At 45.9% G+C, this 16,161-nt stretch overlaps 1 protein-coding gene across 2 annotated transcripts in view; it reads right to left on the bottom strand.

The window, feature by feature from the left end:
• LOC122554899 (coagulation factor X-like) overlaps positions 1-16,161 on the bottom strand; it is a 152,447-nt gene that overhangs the window by 116,187 nt on the left and 20,099 nt on the right. For both annotated transcript variants that reach the window (XM_087993130.1, XM_087993129.1), the window contains 2 exons: positions 15,345-15,562; positions 4,840-4,957 (listed from right to left, as the gene is read on the bottom strand). In XM_087993130.1, the coding sequence (XP_087849256.1) occupies positions 4,840-4,957; positions 15,345-15,562 (336 nt within the window). The remainder of the gene's footprint in view (positions 1-4,839; positions 4,958-15,344; positions 15,563-16,161) is intronic.

Consider the following 16,161-nt stretch of genomic DNA (forward strand, 5'->3'; position numbering starts at 1 on the left):
TTCTCCTTGACCACATTGTCTTTTTCAAGTGTGAATACTGACAAAAAGTATTCATTTTGCACTTCCCCTATGACCTCTGACTCCATGCACAACGTCCCACTACTGTCCTTGATTGGCCCTAATCTTATTGCAATCATTCTTTTATTCCTGATATACCAATAGAAAGCTTTAGGGTTTTCCTTGATCCTATCTGGCATTGACTTTCATATCCCCTCTTGGTTCTTCTTAGCTCTCTCTTTAGGTCTTTCCTGGCTAACTTGTAACTCTCAAGTGCCCTAACTGAACCTTCATGTCTCATCCTAACATAACTCGCCTTCTTCCTCTTGACAAGAGATTCAACTTCTTTAGTAAACCACGGCTACCTCACTCTACCATTTCTTCTCTGTCTGACAGGTACATACTTATCAAGGACACGCAGTAGCTGTTCCTTGAATAAGCTCCACATTTCAATTGTGCCCATCCCCTGCAGTTTCCTTCCCCATCCTACGCAACCTAAATCTTGCCTGATCACATTATATTTACCTTTCCCCCCGTTATAACACTTGCCCTGCAGTATATACCTATCCCTTTCCATCACTAAAGCAAACATAACTGAATTGTGGTCACTATCACCAAAGTGCTCACCTACCTCCAAATCTAACACCTGACCAGGTTCATTCTCTAGTACCGAATCCAATATGGCATCTCCCCTTGTTGGCCTGTCTACATACTGTGTTAGGAAACCTTCCTGCACACATTGAATAAAAACTGACCCATCTAAAGTACTTGAACTATAGAATTCCCAGTCAATATTGGGGAAGCTAAAGTCCCCCATAACAACTACCCTGCCACACTCATTTCTATCCAGAATCATCTTTGCTATCCTTTCCTCTACATCTCTGGCACTATTCAGAGGTCTCTGGAAAATTCCCAACAGGGTGCCCTCTCCTTTCCTGTTTCTAATCTTAGCCGATACTACCACAGTAGACAAGTCCTCAAAAGTCCTTTCTGCCACCAAAACCTCCTCGACTAACAATACCACACCTCCCCCTCTTTTATCATCTCTGTTTTTACTGAAACATCTAAATCCTGGAACCTGCAACAACCATTCCTGTGCCTGCTATATCCATGTCTCCTAAATGGCCACAACATCGAAATCCCAGGTACCGACCCATGCTACAAGTTCACCCACCTTATTCTGGATATTCCTGGCATTGTAGTAGACAGACTTCAAACCAAATTCTTGCTTGCCAGTGCCCTCTTGCAACCTTGAAACCTAATTTCTGACCTCACTACTCTCAACCTCCCATATACTTGAACTATAATTTCAGTTCCCATCTCCCTGCTGAATTAGTTTAAACCCACCTGAAGAGCATTAGCAAATTTCCCCTCCAGGATATTGGTACCCGTCTGGTGAAGGTGAAGACCATCCTGTTTGTACCGCAGAAAGAGCCCCATTTATCCAGGAAACCAAATCCTCCCTCCTGTACCATCCCTGTAGCCATGTGTTGAACTCCTCTCTCTCTCAATTCCTCACCTCACTAGCATGTGGCACGGGTAACAAACCAGAGACAACAACTCTGTTTGCTCTCGCTCTAAACAGCCACCCTAGCTCCCTGAATGTCTGCCTTAAATCCCCATCTCTCTTCTACCTATGTCATTGGTGCCTACGTGGATCAAGACTTGGGGCTGCTACCCTCCACCTCAAGGATCCCAAAAACACGATCAGAGATATCATGAACCCTGGCACCTGGGAGGCAACGCATCAACCGTGAGTCTCTCTCATTCCCACAGAACGTCCTCTCTGTCCTCCTAACTATGGAGTCCACAATGACTAATGCTCTGCTCCTCAATGCACTTCTCTTATGAGCAACAGAGACAGACTCTGCACCAGAGCCCTGTGCCCCCTTGCTTAACCTGGTAAGATCCCCCCACCAACAGTATCCAAAATGGTATATTTGTTGTTGAGGGTTACGGCCACAGGGGATCCCTGCACTGCCTGCCAGTTCCCTTTCTGTCCCCTGACTGTAACCTATCTGCCTTTTTCTTGTACCTGAGGTGTGACTACCTCCCTGTAACTCCTCTCAATAACCAACTCCGCCTCCTGAATGATCCGAAGTTCATCCAGCTCCAGCGCCAGTTCCTTAACACGGTTTCCGAGGAGCTGGAGTTGGTTTCACTTCCCACAGATGCAGTTACCAGGGACACTAGTGGTTACCCTTACCTCCTTCTGGATTAATGGTGCTGGAAGAGCACAGCAGTTTAGGCAGCATCCAAGGAGCAGCGAAATCGATGTTTCGAGCAACCGCAACAAGGACAGTACGCCCCTGGTGCTCACCTTCCACCCTACCAACCTTCGCATAAACCAAATCATCCGCCGACATTTCCACCACCTCCAAACAGACCCCACCACCAGGAATATATTTCCCTCCACACCCCTTTCCACCTTCCACAAAGACCGTTCCCTCCGTGACTACCTGGTCAGGTCCACGCCCCCCTACAACTCACCCTCCCATCCTGGCACTTTCCCCTGCCACCGCAGGAACTGTAAAACCTGCGCCCACACCTCCTCCCACACCTCCTTCCAAGGCCCTAAAGGAGCCTTCTACATCCATCAAAGTTTTACCTACACATCCACTAATATCATTTATTGTATCCATTGCTCCCGATGCGGTCTCCTCTACAATGGGGAGACTGGGCGCCTCCTAGCAGAGCGCTTTAGGGAACATCTCCGGGACACCCGCACCAATCAACCACACCACCCCGTGGCTCAACATTTCAACTCCCCCTCCCACTCTGCTGAGGACATGGAGGTCCTGGGCCTCCTTCACCGCCGCTCCCTCACCACCAGACGCCTGGAGGAAGAACACCTCATCTTCCACCTCGGAACACTTCAACCCCAGGGCATCAATGTGGACTTCAACAGTTTCCTCATTTCCCCTTCCCCCACCTCACCCTAGTTCCAAACTTTCAGCTCAGCACTGTCCCCATGACTTGTCCGGACTTGTGCTACCTGCCAATCTCCTTTTCCACCTATCCACTCCACCCTCTCCTCCCTGACCTATCACCTTCATCTCCCCCCCCACTGACCTATTGCACTCCATGCTACTCTCTCCCCACCCCCGCCCTCCCCTAGCTTATCTCTCCACGCTCCAGGCTCACTGCCTTTATTCCTGATGAAGGGCTTTTGCCCGAAACGTCGATTTTGCTGCTCCTTGGATGCTGCCTGAATTGCTGTGCTCTTCCAGCACCACTGATCCAGAATCTGGTTTCCAGCATCTGCAGACATTATTTTTACCTCGTTGATTGTGACCCTTACCTCCCACATTCTGCAGGAGGAACATTCAACTGCCTGAACCTCTAAACTCCCAACAAGACGACTGAAAAACTAAAAAGAAACTAGTCACCTTACCAATCCGGCACACAGAATCTTTTCTTCTTGGTGAGAGGAGGAGGATGGGTGGGAGATACTAGCCGAGGAATGTTTCGGGTAAAGTAGCCACCTCAATATAAAACCTCACTTACCCAGCAGTCCCATGTCCGCTCCTGCTCAGTGTGCTCCACTTATACACGAAGTAAACCTTTATATCTTATCAAATTTACCTTCCTATCAGGTCACTGGTCCTTGCTGTCACTCCTCCCACTCCAACTTCCGCTGATAAAAAGTGAAGAATGCTGATCCCTTTAAGTAAGCTTTTATATCTTTTAAAATTTACCGTCTCGACTGAAACTTTAACAATGCTCCGATAATTCCAGAACTGTACACAATACTCTAATTGGGACCAACAATTTATACAATTCCAGCACAACATCACTGTGCTTGAACACTTCAACTTTATGCCTGAGTTAATTAAGGCATGTATGATAATGATAAATAACAATATGCTTTTTTGACCACTTCATCCAACTGATACCTTAAGAGACCACTAGATGTGTACACCAAGATCTCTCTGTTCCTTTGTGTTTCCCAGGGTCCTACCATTCATTATGCATCCTCTTGCCATGTTTTGACCTGCCCAAGTGCATCGCCACCCATTTAACCAAATCGAATTCCATTTGCCGCTGACCAGTCCACCTGTCCAATGTCTATATTTTCTTGTAATTTAAGGTTATCGTCTTGACTATTTACCACCCCATTGATTTTATATCAGCAAACTTACTGACTAACATTCCTACATTCAAGTGTAAATCATTTATATAAACCACAAACAACAAGAGCCCCAACACTGACCCCTGTGGGACCCCATTGCACACAGAACTGTAGCTGGAGAAACTCCCCTCAGCCATCACCCTCTGATTCCTGTCACTCAGCCAATTGCAGATCCAATTTGCCAAATTTCCTTGGACTCCTTATCTCTGCTGTCACTCTCCCATATATGACCTTACCAAGAGCTTTGCTGAAGTCCAAGCATTGTCCTCAGCTACACATCTGGCCACCATGTTGAAACATTCAATGGAGTTGGTCCTATATGACCTCCCCTTAACAAAGCCACGCTGATTAAGTCTGGCCCTCAGAACTGCCCCAATAGCCTCTTGATTAATCTCTGCCTCTCTGAACGTAGATTAAGTCTGGCCCTCAGAACTGCCCCAATAGCTTCTCCATCACTAAAGTTAGACAGACTGTTCCCTGGTTTATCCCTTGCTGCCATATTGAATAGTATAACATGAGCATTGCCACTTCAGGCGAAATATACCCTACTGGAGGCAAAATGTGAATGAATTCGTGAACAGAAGAATACATAGTCTAAATATTTTGCAAATCACAGACTCTTAGATTGGAGAATTACTTCACTGTTTCTTGGTAAAATTGAGTTTATTTAAATTGGAAATCAAAGAGGAAGTTTAGGAAAGGATAGTTACCAACAACAGCAGTGATGGTTGCTGTTTCGTTCAGACAATGAGCTGCAGTCACCACCAAAGTCTCAGTCAGAATTGTACCTCCACAAAACCCTTTGCCATTTTCATCGACTAAAAGAACCTGTTGGATAATTCAACGGAGCTTCAGGATAATCATTAATTGGTCCCATCAAACATTTAAAGTAAAAACCATTAAACTGAACACAGGCAGCTTAAAAAAGTGTTAAGACCCTGAAACCGAATCAGGGAGTTCTACAAACAATGTGTTCTGCAATTGGAACCACATGGACTTACAGATGACCACCACTGGCATTGCTCATGGATAGAGGGCTTATTGTGTCTCAAAGGATTGTGCGAATGAAAGAAAAACACCAGCCAACCAATCCTCTGTGGCAGTGCTCAATGTCAGAAATTGGTCTCCTTCACATGATATTACTCAAGGATATGATCTGTCTGAATCTGGCAGCATTGCTTGTGGACAGTAAAATTCGATAATCCCTGGTGTTGTTATTCAATAGCAAACTATTGGGAGGGAAGGCTGTGATGGGACTGGGTGTATTAAGGTACAGAGCTGAAAATGTGTTGCTGGAAAAGCGCAGCAGGTCAGGCAGCATCCAAGGAGCAGGAGAATCGATGTTTCGGGCATGAGCCCTTCTTCAGGATTCCTGAAGAAGGGCTCATGCCCGAAACATCGATTCTCCTGCTCCTTGGATGCTGCCTGATCTGCTGCGCTTTTCCAGCAACACATTTTCAGCTCTGATCCTCCAGCATCTGCAGTCCTCACTTTCTCCTCGAAGTGTATTAAGGTACAGGCAGGATAACTAACACTTGAACCAAATGCGATCCAGGCAATGACTACAATGTTTTCTGTACTATGTTAATATCTAAGCAAACCAATTCTTTGATATTTCTGCCACCTCTCTGTAGTGTGCTTTTTAAAGATTTGGGCGCAGGCTATGGACTTCACTGGCTGGGCCAGCATTAATTACCCAGACCTAGTTGCCCATTCAGAAGGTGGAGGTGAGCTGCCTTCTTGAACTACTACAGTCCACTCGCTCTGGGTTGACTCACAGTGCTGAAAGGCCTGGGGGGGGAGTTCTACAATTTTGACCCAGCAATAGTGAAGGAACAGTGACATATTTCCAAGTCAGGATGGTGAGTGGCTTAGAGGGAAACTGGCAGGCGGTGGTCTTCTGCCCTTGTCCTTCTAGACGGAAGTGGTCATGTTTGGAAGGTTGAAACTTTATTGCTGGAACAGCACAGCAGGTCAGGCAGCATCCAGGGAACAGGAGATTCGACGTTTCGGGCACAGGCCCTTCTTCAGGAATGAAGGAGGGCCTGTGCCCGAAACGTCGAATCTCCTGTTCCCTGGATGCTGCCTGACCTGCTGTGCTGTTCCAGCAATAAAGTTTCAACTTTGATCTCCAGCATCTGCAGACCTCACTTTCTCCATGTTTGGAAGGTGTTGTCTGAGGATCTTTACACCCTAAATATTACACCTTTGTCCAGAAAAGGTTGTCAAGATAATTCTAGCAACTACAGCCCATTTAGGCCAACGTTCAGTGTGGGAAACATATTAAAATAATAATCTGGGATAAAATTAATAATTAAATGGACAACTGTTGGAAAACTGATGTGTGCATGGAGGGAAATTGCTGGAGCTTTTCGAATGAGGTAACAGAGAAGGTTCATGAGGGCAATGCGATTGATGTGATGCACATGGATATAGTCGATAGAACATAGAACAGTACAGCACAGTACAGGCCCTTCAGCCCTCAATGTTGTGCCGACCTTTTATCCTACTCGAGGATCAACCTAACTTACATACCCTTCATTGTACTATCTTCCATCTGCCTATCCAAGAGTTGCTTAAATGTCCCTAATGTCTCTGCCCCTACTACCACCGCTGGCAGTGCATTCCACACACCCACCACTCTCTGCGTAAGGAACCTACCTCTGACATCTCCCAACCCTTCCTCCAATCACCTTAAAATTATACCCCCTCATGATAGCCATTTCTGCCCTGGGGAAATGTCTCTGGCTATCTACTCTATCTGTTCCTCTCATCATCTTGTACACATCCATCAAGTCACCTCTCACCCTTCTTCGCTCCAATGAGAAAAGTCTTAGCTCCCTCAACATTTCTTCATAAGACATGCCCTCCAGTCCAGGCAGCATCCTGGTAAATCTCCTCTGCACCCTCTCTAAAGCTTCCACATCCTTCTGATATTGAGGTGACCAGAACTGAACACAATACTCCAAGTGTGGTCTAACCAGGGCTCTATAGTACTGCAGCATAATCTCATGGCTCTTAAACTCAATCCCCCTGCTAATGAAAGCCAATACACCATGCACCTTCTTAACAACCCTATCAACTTGGGTGGCAACTTTTGAGGGATCATGGACATGGACCCCAAGATCCCTCCATACCTCTACACTGCCAAGAATCCTGCCTTTAACCCTGTATTCTGCATTCAAATTTGACCTTCCAAAGTGAATCACTTCACACTTTCCCAGGATGAACTTCATCTGCCACTTCTCAGCCTAGCTCTGTACCCTGTCAATGTCCCATTGCAACCTACAACTGCCCTCCACGCTATCCACCACTCCACCAACCATTGTGTCATCGGCAAACTTACTAACCCACCCTTCCACTTCCTCATCCAAGTCATTTATAAAAATCACAAACAGCAGAGGTCCCAGAATTGATCCCGATGGAACACCACTGGTCACCGAGCTCCAGGTTGAATACTTTCCATCTACCACCATCTTCTGTCATCTATGGGCCAGTCAATTCTGTATCCAGACAGCCAAATTTCCCTGTATCCCATACCTCCTTACTTTTAGAATGAGCCTACCATGGGGAGCATTATCAAATGCCTTGCTAAAATCCACGTAGCTGCATGCACTGTTCTACCTTCATCAATGCATTTTTTCACATCCTCAAAGAATTTAATAAGGTTTGTGAGGCATGACCTGTTCCCTCAAAGCCATGCTGACTATCTCTAATCACACTATGATTTTCCAAGTAATCGTACATCCTGCCTCTCCGAATCCTCTCTAATACTTTGCCCACCACAGACGTAAGACTGAATGGTTTATAATTCCCAGGCTTATCCCAATTCCCTTTCTTGAACAAGGGAATAACATTTGCCACCATCCAATCATCTGTTACCACTCCAGTGGACAGTGAGGGTGCAAAGATCATTGCCAAAGTTGCAGCAATCTCTTCCCTTGCTTCCTGTATAAATCTTGGATATATCCCATCTGGCCCAGGGGATTTATCCATCCTTATGATTTTCAAACTTTTCAGCACATCCTCCTTTTTAACATCAACCTGGTCGAGAATACCAGCCTGTTTCACGCTCTGCTCACAAACATCAAGGTCCCTCTCAATAGTGAATACTGAAACTAAGTATTCATTAAAGACCTCCCCTATATCCTCCGACTCCAAGCACAAGTTCCCTCCATTATCTCTGATTGGTCTTACCCTCACTCTGATTATCATCTTGTTCCTCACGTACGTGTAGAATGCCTTAATCCTACCTGCGCAGGCTTTTTCATGTCTCCTTCTAGCTCTCCTAAGTCCATTCTTCAGTTCCTTCCTGGCTACCTTGTAACCCTCTGGAGCCCTTTTAATCCTTGCTTTCTCAACCTTAAGTAAGCTTCCTTCTTCCTCTTGACTTGGTGTTCCACACCCTTGTCACCCAAGGTTCCTTCCCCTACCATCCCTTCCTTGCCAAACAGACAAACCCAGCACTCACAGCAAGTGCTTCCTAAACAACCTCCACATTTCTGTTGCGCATTTCCCTGAGAACATCTGTGCCCCAATTTAGGTGCCTCAGTTCCTGCTTAATAGCATTGTATGCCCCCTCCCCCAATTAAATATTTTCCCATACCATCTGCTCCTATCCCTCTCCATGAGTATAGTAAAGGTCAGGGAGTTGTGATCACTATGACCAAAATGGTGTCCCATCGAGAGATCTGACACCTGACCTGGTTCGCTGCCAAGCACCAAATCCAATATGGCCTCCCTTCTAGTGGGCCTATCTGCATATTGAGTCAGGAACCCTTCCTGGACACATCTGACAAAATCTGCTCCATTCAATTTATTTGCATTGAGGAGGTTCCAATCAATATTAGGGAAGTTGAAGTCACCCATGACAATAACCCTGTTACTTCTGTACCTTTCCAAAATCTGCCTCCCAATCTGCTCCTCTGTGCACTGCTGCTACTGGGGGGCCTGTAGAAAACTCCCAATAAAGAGACTGCTCCTTTCCTGTTTCTGACTTCCACCAATACTGACTCTGTAGATAAACCCTCCTCGATAATCTCCTTTTATACAGTTGTGATACCATCCCTGATTAGCAATGCCACTCCCCCACCTCTTTTATTCTCCCCATCCCGATTCCTTTTAAAGCATCTAAACGCTGACACATCCCACAACCATTCCTGCCCCTATGATATCCAAGTCTCCGTAATGGCCACAACAGCGTAGCTCCAAGTACTGATCCATGCTCTGAGTTTGTCACTCTTATTTCTGACACTACTTGCATTACAATAGACACACTCATGCGTTAAAATAGACATTAGCCTTTTGCACAAAGTTATAACTCATTTAATAATTGTTCAGTAGAAATTGGAGATAAAATTGACCGAGTGACAAGAAATCCAGAGTGATAGTGATTGTGTTTTAGTACGAAGTAAGCTTTTTAATGGATTTCTCCAGAGATCAATGATGGCAGCTTTGCTTTTCTATATATTAAACAACGTAGAACTTATGTTACGGGGCATAATTTCTAAGTTTGAATATGATACAATACTTGGAAGAATTGTGAACTCTGAGGAGCATAGTGTAAAATTTCAAGAGGATATAGACAGTCAGATGGAATAGGAGAAAATGAGGACTGCAGATGCTGGAGAGTCAGAGTCAAAAGGTGTGGCACTGAAAAAGCACAGCAGGTCAGGCAGCATCTGAGGAGCAGGAGAGTAGACGTTTCAGGCATACGCCCTTCATCAGGAATGAGGTGGGGGAAGAGGGCTGAGAGATAAAATGGGGTTGGGTGGGGCTGGGGGAAAGGTAGTTGGGAAGGCAATAGGTGGATGCGGGTGGGGGTGATTGTGATAGGTCGGTTGGGAGGGTAGAGCAGATAGGTGGGAAGGAAGATGGGAGGGTGGGACAGGTCAAGAGGGCAGTGACGAGTTGGATGAGGTGGGGGCTAGGAAGATTTGGCAACTGGTGAAATTGGAGGGTCCCGAGGCAGAGATGAGGCATTCTTCCTCCAGGTGGTGGGTGGCTTTGATTTGACGGCGAAGGAGGCCCAGGACTTGCGTGTCCTTGGCGGAGTGGGGGAATTGAAGTGGTCGGCCACAGGGCGGTGGGGTTGTTTAGTACATGTATCCCAGAAATGTTGCTTGAACTGCTCCGTAAGTTAGTGTTCTGTCTCCCTCATGTAGAGGAGACCACATCAATAACAATGGACATTATAGATGAGGTGACTGGATGTGCAGGGCAATCTCTGCTAGATTTAAAATGATCCTTTTGGATTTTGGTGGGAGGTGAGGGGGTAAGTGTGGGCGCAGGTTTTATACCTTGTGCAGCAGCAAGGGAAGGTGTTGGGTGGGTTAGTGGGAGGCATTGAGCTAGTGAGGGAGTCACGGAGGGAATGGTCTCTGTGGAACATAAATGGGGTGTGGAGGGAAATATATCTCTGCTGGTGGGGTCTGATTGTAGGTGGTGGAGGATAATGCGCTGTATCCAGAGATTCATGGGGTGGAAGGTAAGGACCAGACGATTTCTATCCTTGTTGCGGTTGGCGGAGTGGGGTTCAAGGGCAGAGGTGCGGGAAGTGGAGAAGATGTGCTGGAGGGCATTGTTGATCATATGGGAAGGGAAATTGTGGTCCTTGAAATAGGAGGCCATCTGGGATGTCCTGGAGTGGAATTACTCCTCCTGGGAACAGAAATGGCAGAGGTGAGGAATTGGGTCACGTTTTTACAGGAGGGGGAGTGGGAGAAGGTATAGTTCAGGTAGTTGTGGGAGTTGGTGGGTTTGTAATAGATGTCCGTACTGAGTCAGTCACCGGAAATGGAGAGGTCCAGGAAGGGAGGGAGGTTTTGAAGATGGTCCATGGTGAACTTGAGGTCAGGGTGGAAGGTGTTGGCGAAGTTAATGAACTATTCAACCTCCTGATGGGAGCACGAGGTGGCACCGTACAGTCATCAATGTAGCGGAGGAAAAGGTGGGGCTAGTGCTGGTGTAACTGCTGAAGAGAGACTGTTCCACGTACCTGACAAAGAGACAGACATAGCCCATGTGGGTGTCCATATCTACCCCCTCTGGCCTGAAAGAAATGGGAGGATTCGAAGGAGAAGTTGTTGAAAGCGAAGACCCGTTCTGCCAATCGAATGAGTGTGTCGGTGAAGGGGGACTGGTCGGGTTGGCGGGAGAGGAAGAAATGGCGGGCTTTTAGGCCATGGGGGATGGATGTTTACAGGGACTGGATGTGAAGATGAGGTGTTGGGGGCTGGGAAATTGGCAGTGATGGAGGAGGTGGGGGGTGTGGGTGGTGTCTGCAACGTACGTAGGGAGTTCATAAACCGAGAGGGACAGGACAGATTCGCGATACGCGATGGGTTCGGTGGGGCAGAGGGCAGGCAGAGACAATCAGTCGACTGAGGCAGTCAGGTTTGTGGATTTTGGGTTAGAGGTAGAACTAGGCGATGCAGAATTGGGGAACTATGAGGTTGGGGGCTGCGGGTGGGAGATCCGCTGAGGTGATAAGGTGTGGTGATGAGGCTGATGGAATAGGCTGACAAGTGGCAAATACAATTTCATGCAGAGAAAGTAGAAATGATGGGATGCAATACAAAAGAAAGATACACTTCTGAAGAGAGTGCAAGAGCAGAGGGAGCTGGGGTATACCTGCATCGATCATTCAAGATGACAGGATAGGTTGAGGGAGCAGTTGACAAAGCATATACTGTTCAAGGCTTTGTTAATAGGGCACGGACAAGGAGATTATGATGAACTTGTACTAAAACACCAAGTTGACCACTGGTGGAATATTGCGTACAGTTCTGGGCACTGCACTTCAGTGAAGATGTGAAGACATTAGAGAGGGAGCACAAGAGAAGTTCATGAGAATGATTCCAGGGATGAGGAATTTCAAATAGGAAGAGAGCTTGGAGAAGTTGGTGCTGTTTTTCTCGGGAAAGAGAGGGCTGCAAGGATATTTGACCAAGGTGCTCTGAATCCTGAGGGGTCTAGACAGAATAGAATAGAGCATCAGTGAAATGATTGAGAATGGAAAGGGGCACAGAAGCAAAGGAATTGGGCTGAAGAAGTAAAAGTGATACGAGGAAGAACTTTCCACACAATGAGTGGAGTGTGTTGCAAAAGAGAACTAGATTCAACCAAGTTATTCAGAAAGGAAAAATGTACAGGTCAAGGTAAGAGAGATGCTCATTTAAAAAGCGATAAAAGTAAGATGTGCCAACTTTTGAGTTGTAATAACTTTGTGATTCTATCCAGGATATTACAAACCAGCCAGTTTAACATCAGAGGTAGGAAAATAATGGAATCATTGCTCATGGAGCAAATTGAAACAAGAAAAATAATCATGAGTCGTTGAATAGTTAGCTTCAATTTCAGAAATGAGGAATGTTGCTCGAACGGCCATGGAATTTTTGAGGAAGTAAACAGAGAGTAGACAATGACAATGTAATTTATCTGGATTTTCAAAAAGTCTTTTTACACAGTGCCTCACAGTAGACCAAGGCAGAGAATGGAGCAGAGTAGATTGGCAGCTGGCTTCAAGACAGAAAGCAGCGTCCGAGTAAAGGTAAGTTATTCAGAATCACAGACAGTTGGATGAGAGGATCCATGAGGATCAGTAATGAGGCCACTGCTGCTTACAATTTCTATTAACAAGACAACAGTTTCTAAATTTGTTGGTGACACCAAATGGAGTCTTGCTGGATGGGAAATAATCCATACTGAGGAGCATTCTACAGAACATCACTAAACTTACGCCATGATCAAATGGTCCTAGGGAGTGTTGCTGTACAAAGGGACCTTGGAGTGCAGGTTCATAGCTCCTTGAAAGTGGAGTCGCAGGTAGATAGGATAATGAAGAAGGCGTTTGGTGTGCTTTCCTTTATTGGTCAGAGTATTGAGTACAGGAGTTGGGAGGTCATGTTGCTGCTGTACAGGATATTGGTGAGGCCACTGTTGGAATATTGCGGGTAATTCTGGTCTCCTTCCTATCGGAAAGATGTTGTGAAACTTGAAAGGGTTCAGAAAAGATTTACAAGGAGTGTGCCAGGGTTGGAGGATTTGAGCTATAGGGAGAGGTTGAATAGGCTGGAACTGTTTTCCCTGGAGTGTTGGAGGCTGAGGTTTACAAAATCATGAGAGGCACGGTTAGGATAAATAGACAAAGTCTTTTCCCTGGAGTGGAGGAGTCCAGAACTAGAGGGCATAGATTTAGGGTGAGAGGGGAAGGATATAAAAGAGACCTGAGGGGCAACTATTTCATGCAGATGGTAGTACGTGTATGGAATGAGCTGCTAGATGAACTATTGGAGGCTGGTACAATTGCAACATTTAAAATCTGGATGGGTATATGAATAGGAAGGGGTTTGGAGAGATATGGGCCAGGTGCTGGCAAATGAGACTAGATTGGGTTGGGATATCTGGTCGGCATGGACGGGTTGGAGGGAAAGGTCTGTTTCCATGCTGTACATCTCTATGACTAAATGAAGATTAGCACACATAAATACTGAGGAAATACATTTTGTATGAGGAATTGATAGATCACTTGTTACTTGAAAGGTGTAAGGTGAGGTAGAGGAGTAGAGGAAACCTGGATAGAAAACATACTACTCACTTAAGAAATGTATGAACAAACTGGGTCTTTTCTCTCCAAAAGGGAAAGCTGAGGAGTGACCTAATTGAGGTCTTTAAAATTCAGAAAGCCTTTGGCAGAATTAATGCAGAGGGAATGTTTTCTCTAAAGAACTAACTGTTTTCCACACAAGAGAGTTACCAATAAATCCAATCAGGAATTCCAGGCATTTCTTTGATCAGGGCCTGGTGAGATTACACTCTGACAGGCAGTAAATGGAGCTGATGCATTGAAGAGGCACCGAGACAGACATATGAGGGTGAAGGGAATTACAATGATCGATTCAGGTGTGGAAAGATGAGGGCAGGCTCAACTGGAGCATAAACAATGGAAGGGATGGTTTGATTGAATGGTCTGATTCTGTGTAATCTTAATGTGATTTTATACATTCCTGGAGAAAGCGAGGACGGCAGATGCTGGAGAGAATTAAAAAGTGTGGCGCTGGAAAAACACAGCAGGTCAGGCAGCATCCAAGGAGCAGGAGATCCGATGTTTCGGGCAGAAACCCTTCATCAGGAAAGGTGGGGGAAGGGGGCTGAGAGATAAATGGGGGGGTGGGGTGGAGAAAGGTAGGTGGGATGGCAATAGGTGGATGCAGGTAGAAGGTGATGGTGATGGGTCGGTTGGGAGGGTGGAGCAGGTAGGTGGGAAGGAAGATGGATAGATAGGTCAGGTCAAGAGGGCAGTTGGAGGGTTGGATCTGGGATGAGATAGAGGGGATGGGAGATTTTGAAACCGGTGAAGTCAATGTTGATATATAATCCTGGTTCATCAATGGAATTGAACACAATACACATGGCATAACTTGTGGGCAGGGGTTAGGTTAGCTCAGTGGGTTGTACAGCTGATTTGCAGTGTGGAGTGATGCCATTAGTGGTGGTTCAATTCCGGTACCAGTTGCGGTTACAATGAAGATCCCACTTTCTCAACCCTCAGGTTAAACCACCACTAGTCATCTCTCTTTGCCTCATGAGGGAGTGGGACTATGGCTAATTTACCTTTTCTGCTTGTGAACAACCAAACTAGCTGAATGCCATTGTTCAGGACAGAAAATGAGCTTTTTCTCTTCACATAGTTTTTACCTTCCATCTGTAAGCCTCTTCCATGGTGGTCATCTTTGGTATGCATTGCTTGGTAGGGATCAGGAGCCATATTTGTTTTAGAGAAAGACAGTGGACTCAGAAGGATTTTACTCAGATAGCTGGGCTTTTCATTTCTGCTCACAGCCATCAGCGACGGCCTCCCAGGTGTCAGTGCACCTGGTCTCCATCTTCCTGTCTCACACAGAAAGCTAGGAAGTTGTAACCCAGTGACTGACAGTGTAAGGAACCCAGGTGAAGAATGGCCATTCGTGAAAGTTAGTTCTGTTCTGCACTTACAATGCACTTTCTACGAGCGTTGGAAAAAACACCCTTAATGTGGATTGGATGTGAAGCAGTTTGGATGGGGACCTAATGTGAAAATGAGACTGAGCCAGGTGGAAGGAGTATGTTTCTATGTTGGAGAATTGTTGGGAAGCCAACCTGAATGATAATGTAATGAGAAACGTACTGGAGCACTAATGTCTATGAAGCTTGAAGGTTGAAATGAAGGGATTACCTGCCATGGGCATTGTCCCAAGGGACAATCTTGTCCACCCACAATCCTTACAATTTGGTCAGCGGGGTTAGAGTTGTGGGTTGGCGCAATAGATTGGTCACTGGTGCTGTTTGATGCAGTGCTGGCTGTCAGCGCAGTGCTGTTAGCTAACACAGAGTCACCATCGAAATCTGATCTTCGGACTCTGTTCTTTATGATGGTCCCACAAGGATAAGGAACTGTTAAGAAGAAATAAACACAGTGTATACACGTGTCTGAAAGTTGCTTCAACCACTAGTGATTTGAATGGCTTTCTTTTTTGCAAAGGAAGCCTATAGCTCAGAAGCAATCCCTGTCCTTCTGCGGGGCAATCAGATCACCATATTCCCAAACATACGATCAATGACATACTGTCAATACATCAATAATCACCAAATGGTGATTGTGCCATTGGGTAGTAGACATTGTATTGTCCTATGATTCAGTTAAAGAAGCAGTCCATTTGGCCCATCCAGGCTAGAATGGGCCATTGAGTCCCATGCCCCTGCTTTTTTTCCCACAGTCCTGCATTGCTTGTTGCATTGGTTCAATCCTCTTTTGAAACTTGGTGTTGAATTTGATTGTGCAGCTGTTTTCAGACTTGGCATTCCATTGACTCTGCTATTTGAGGGACATGGGCTTTGCTGTTGAGGCCAATAATTATTGCCCATCCCTAATTGCCCTATCACTTGATGAATGGGGAAAACCTTCTGAATACCTCCTGAGGTTTTCTCTTATCTATGTCTTCTGGTTACTGAAAATGTGTTGCTGGAAAAGCGCAGCAGGTCAGGCAGCATCC

The sequence above is a fragment of the Chiloscyllium plagiosum genome, unplaced genomic scaffold (genome assembly GCF_037043375.1).
Source record: "Chiloscyllium plagiosum isolate Xiang-an unplaced genomic scaffold, Cpla_swu_hap1 HiC_scaffold_12, whole genome shotgun sequence".
Taxonomy (NCBI): Eukaryota; Metazoa; Chordata; class Chondrichthyes; order Orectolobiformes; family Hemiscylliidae; genus Chiloscyllium; species Chiloscyllium plagiosum.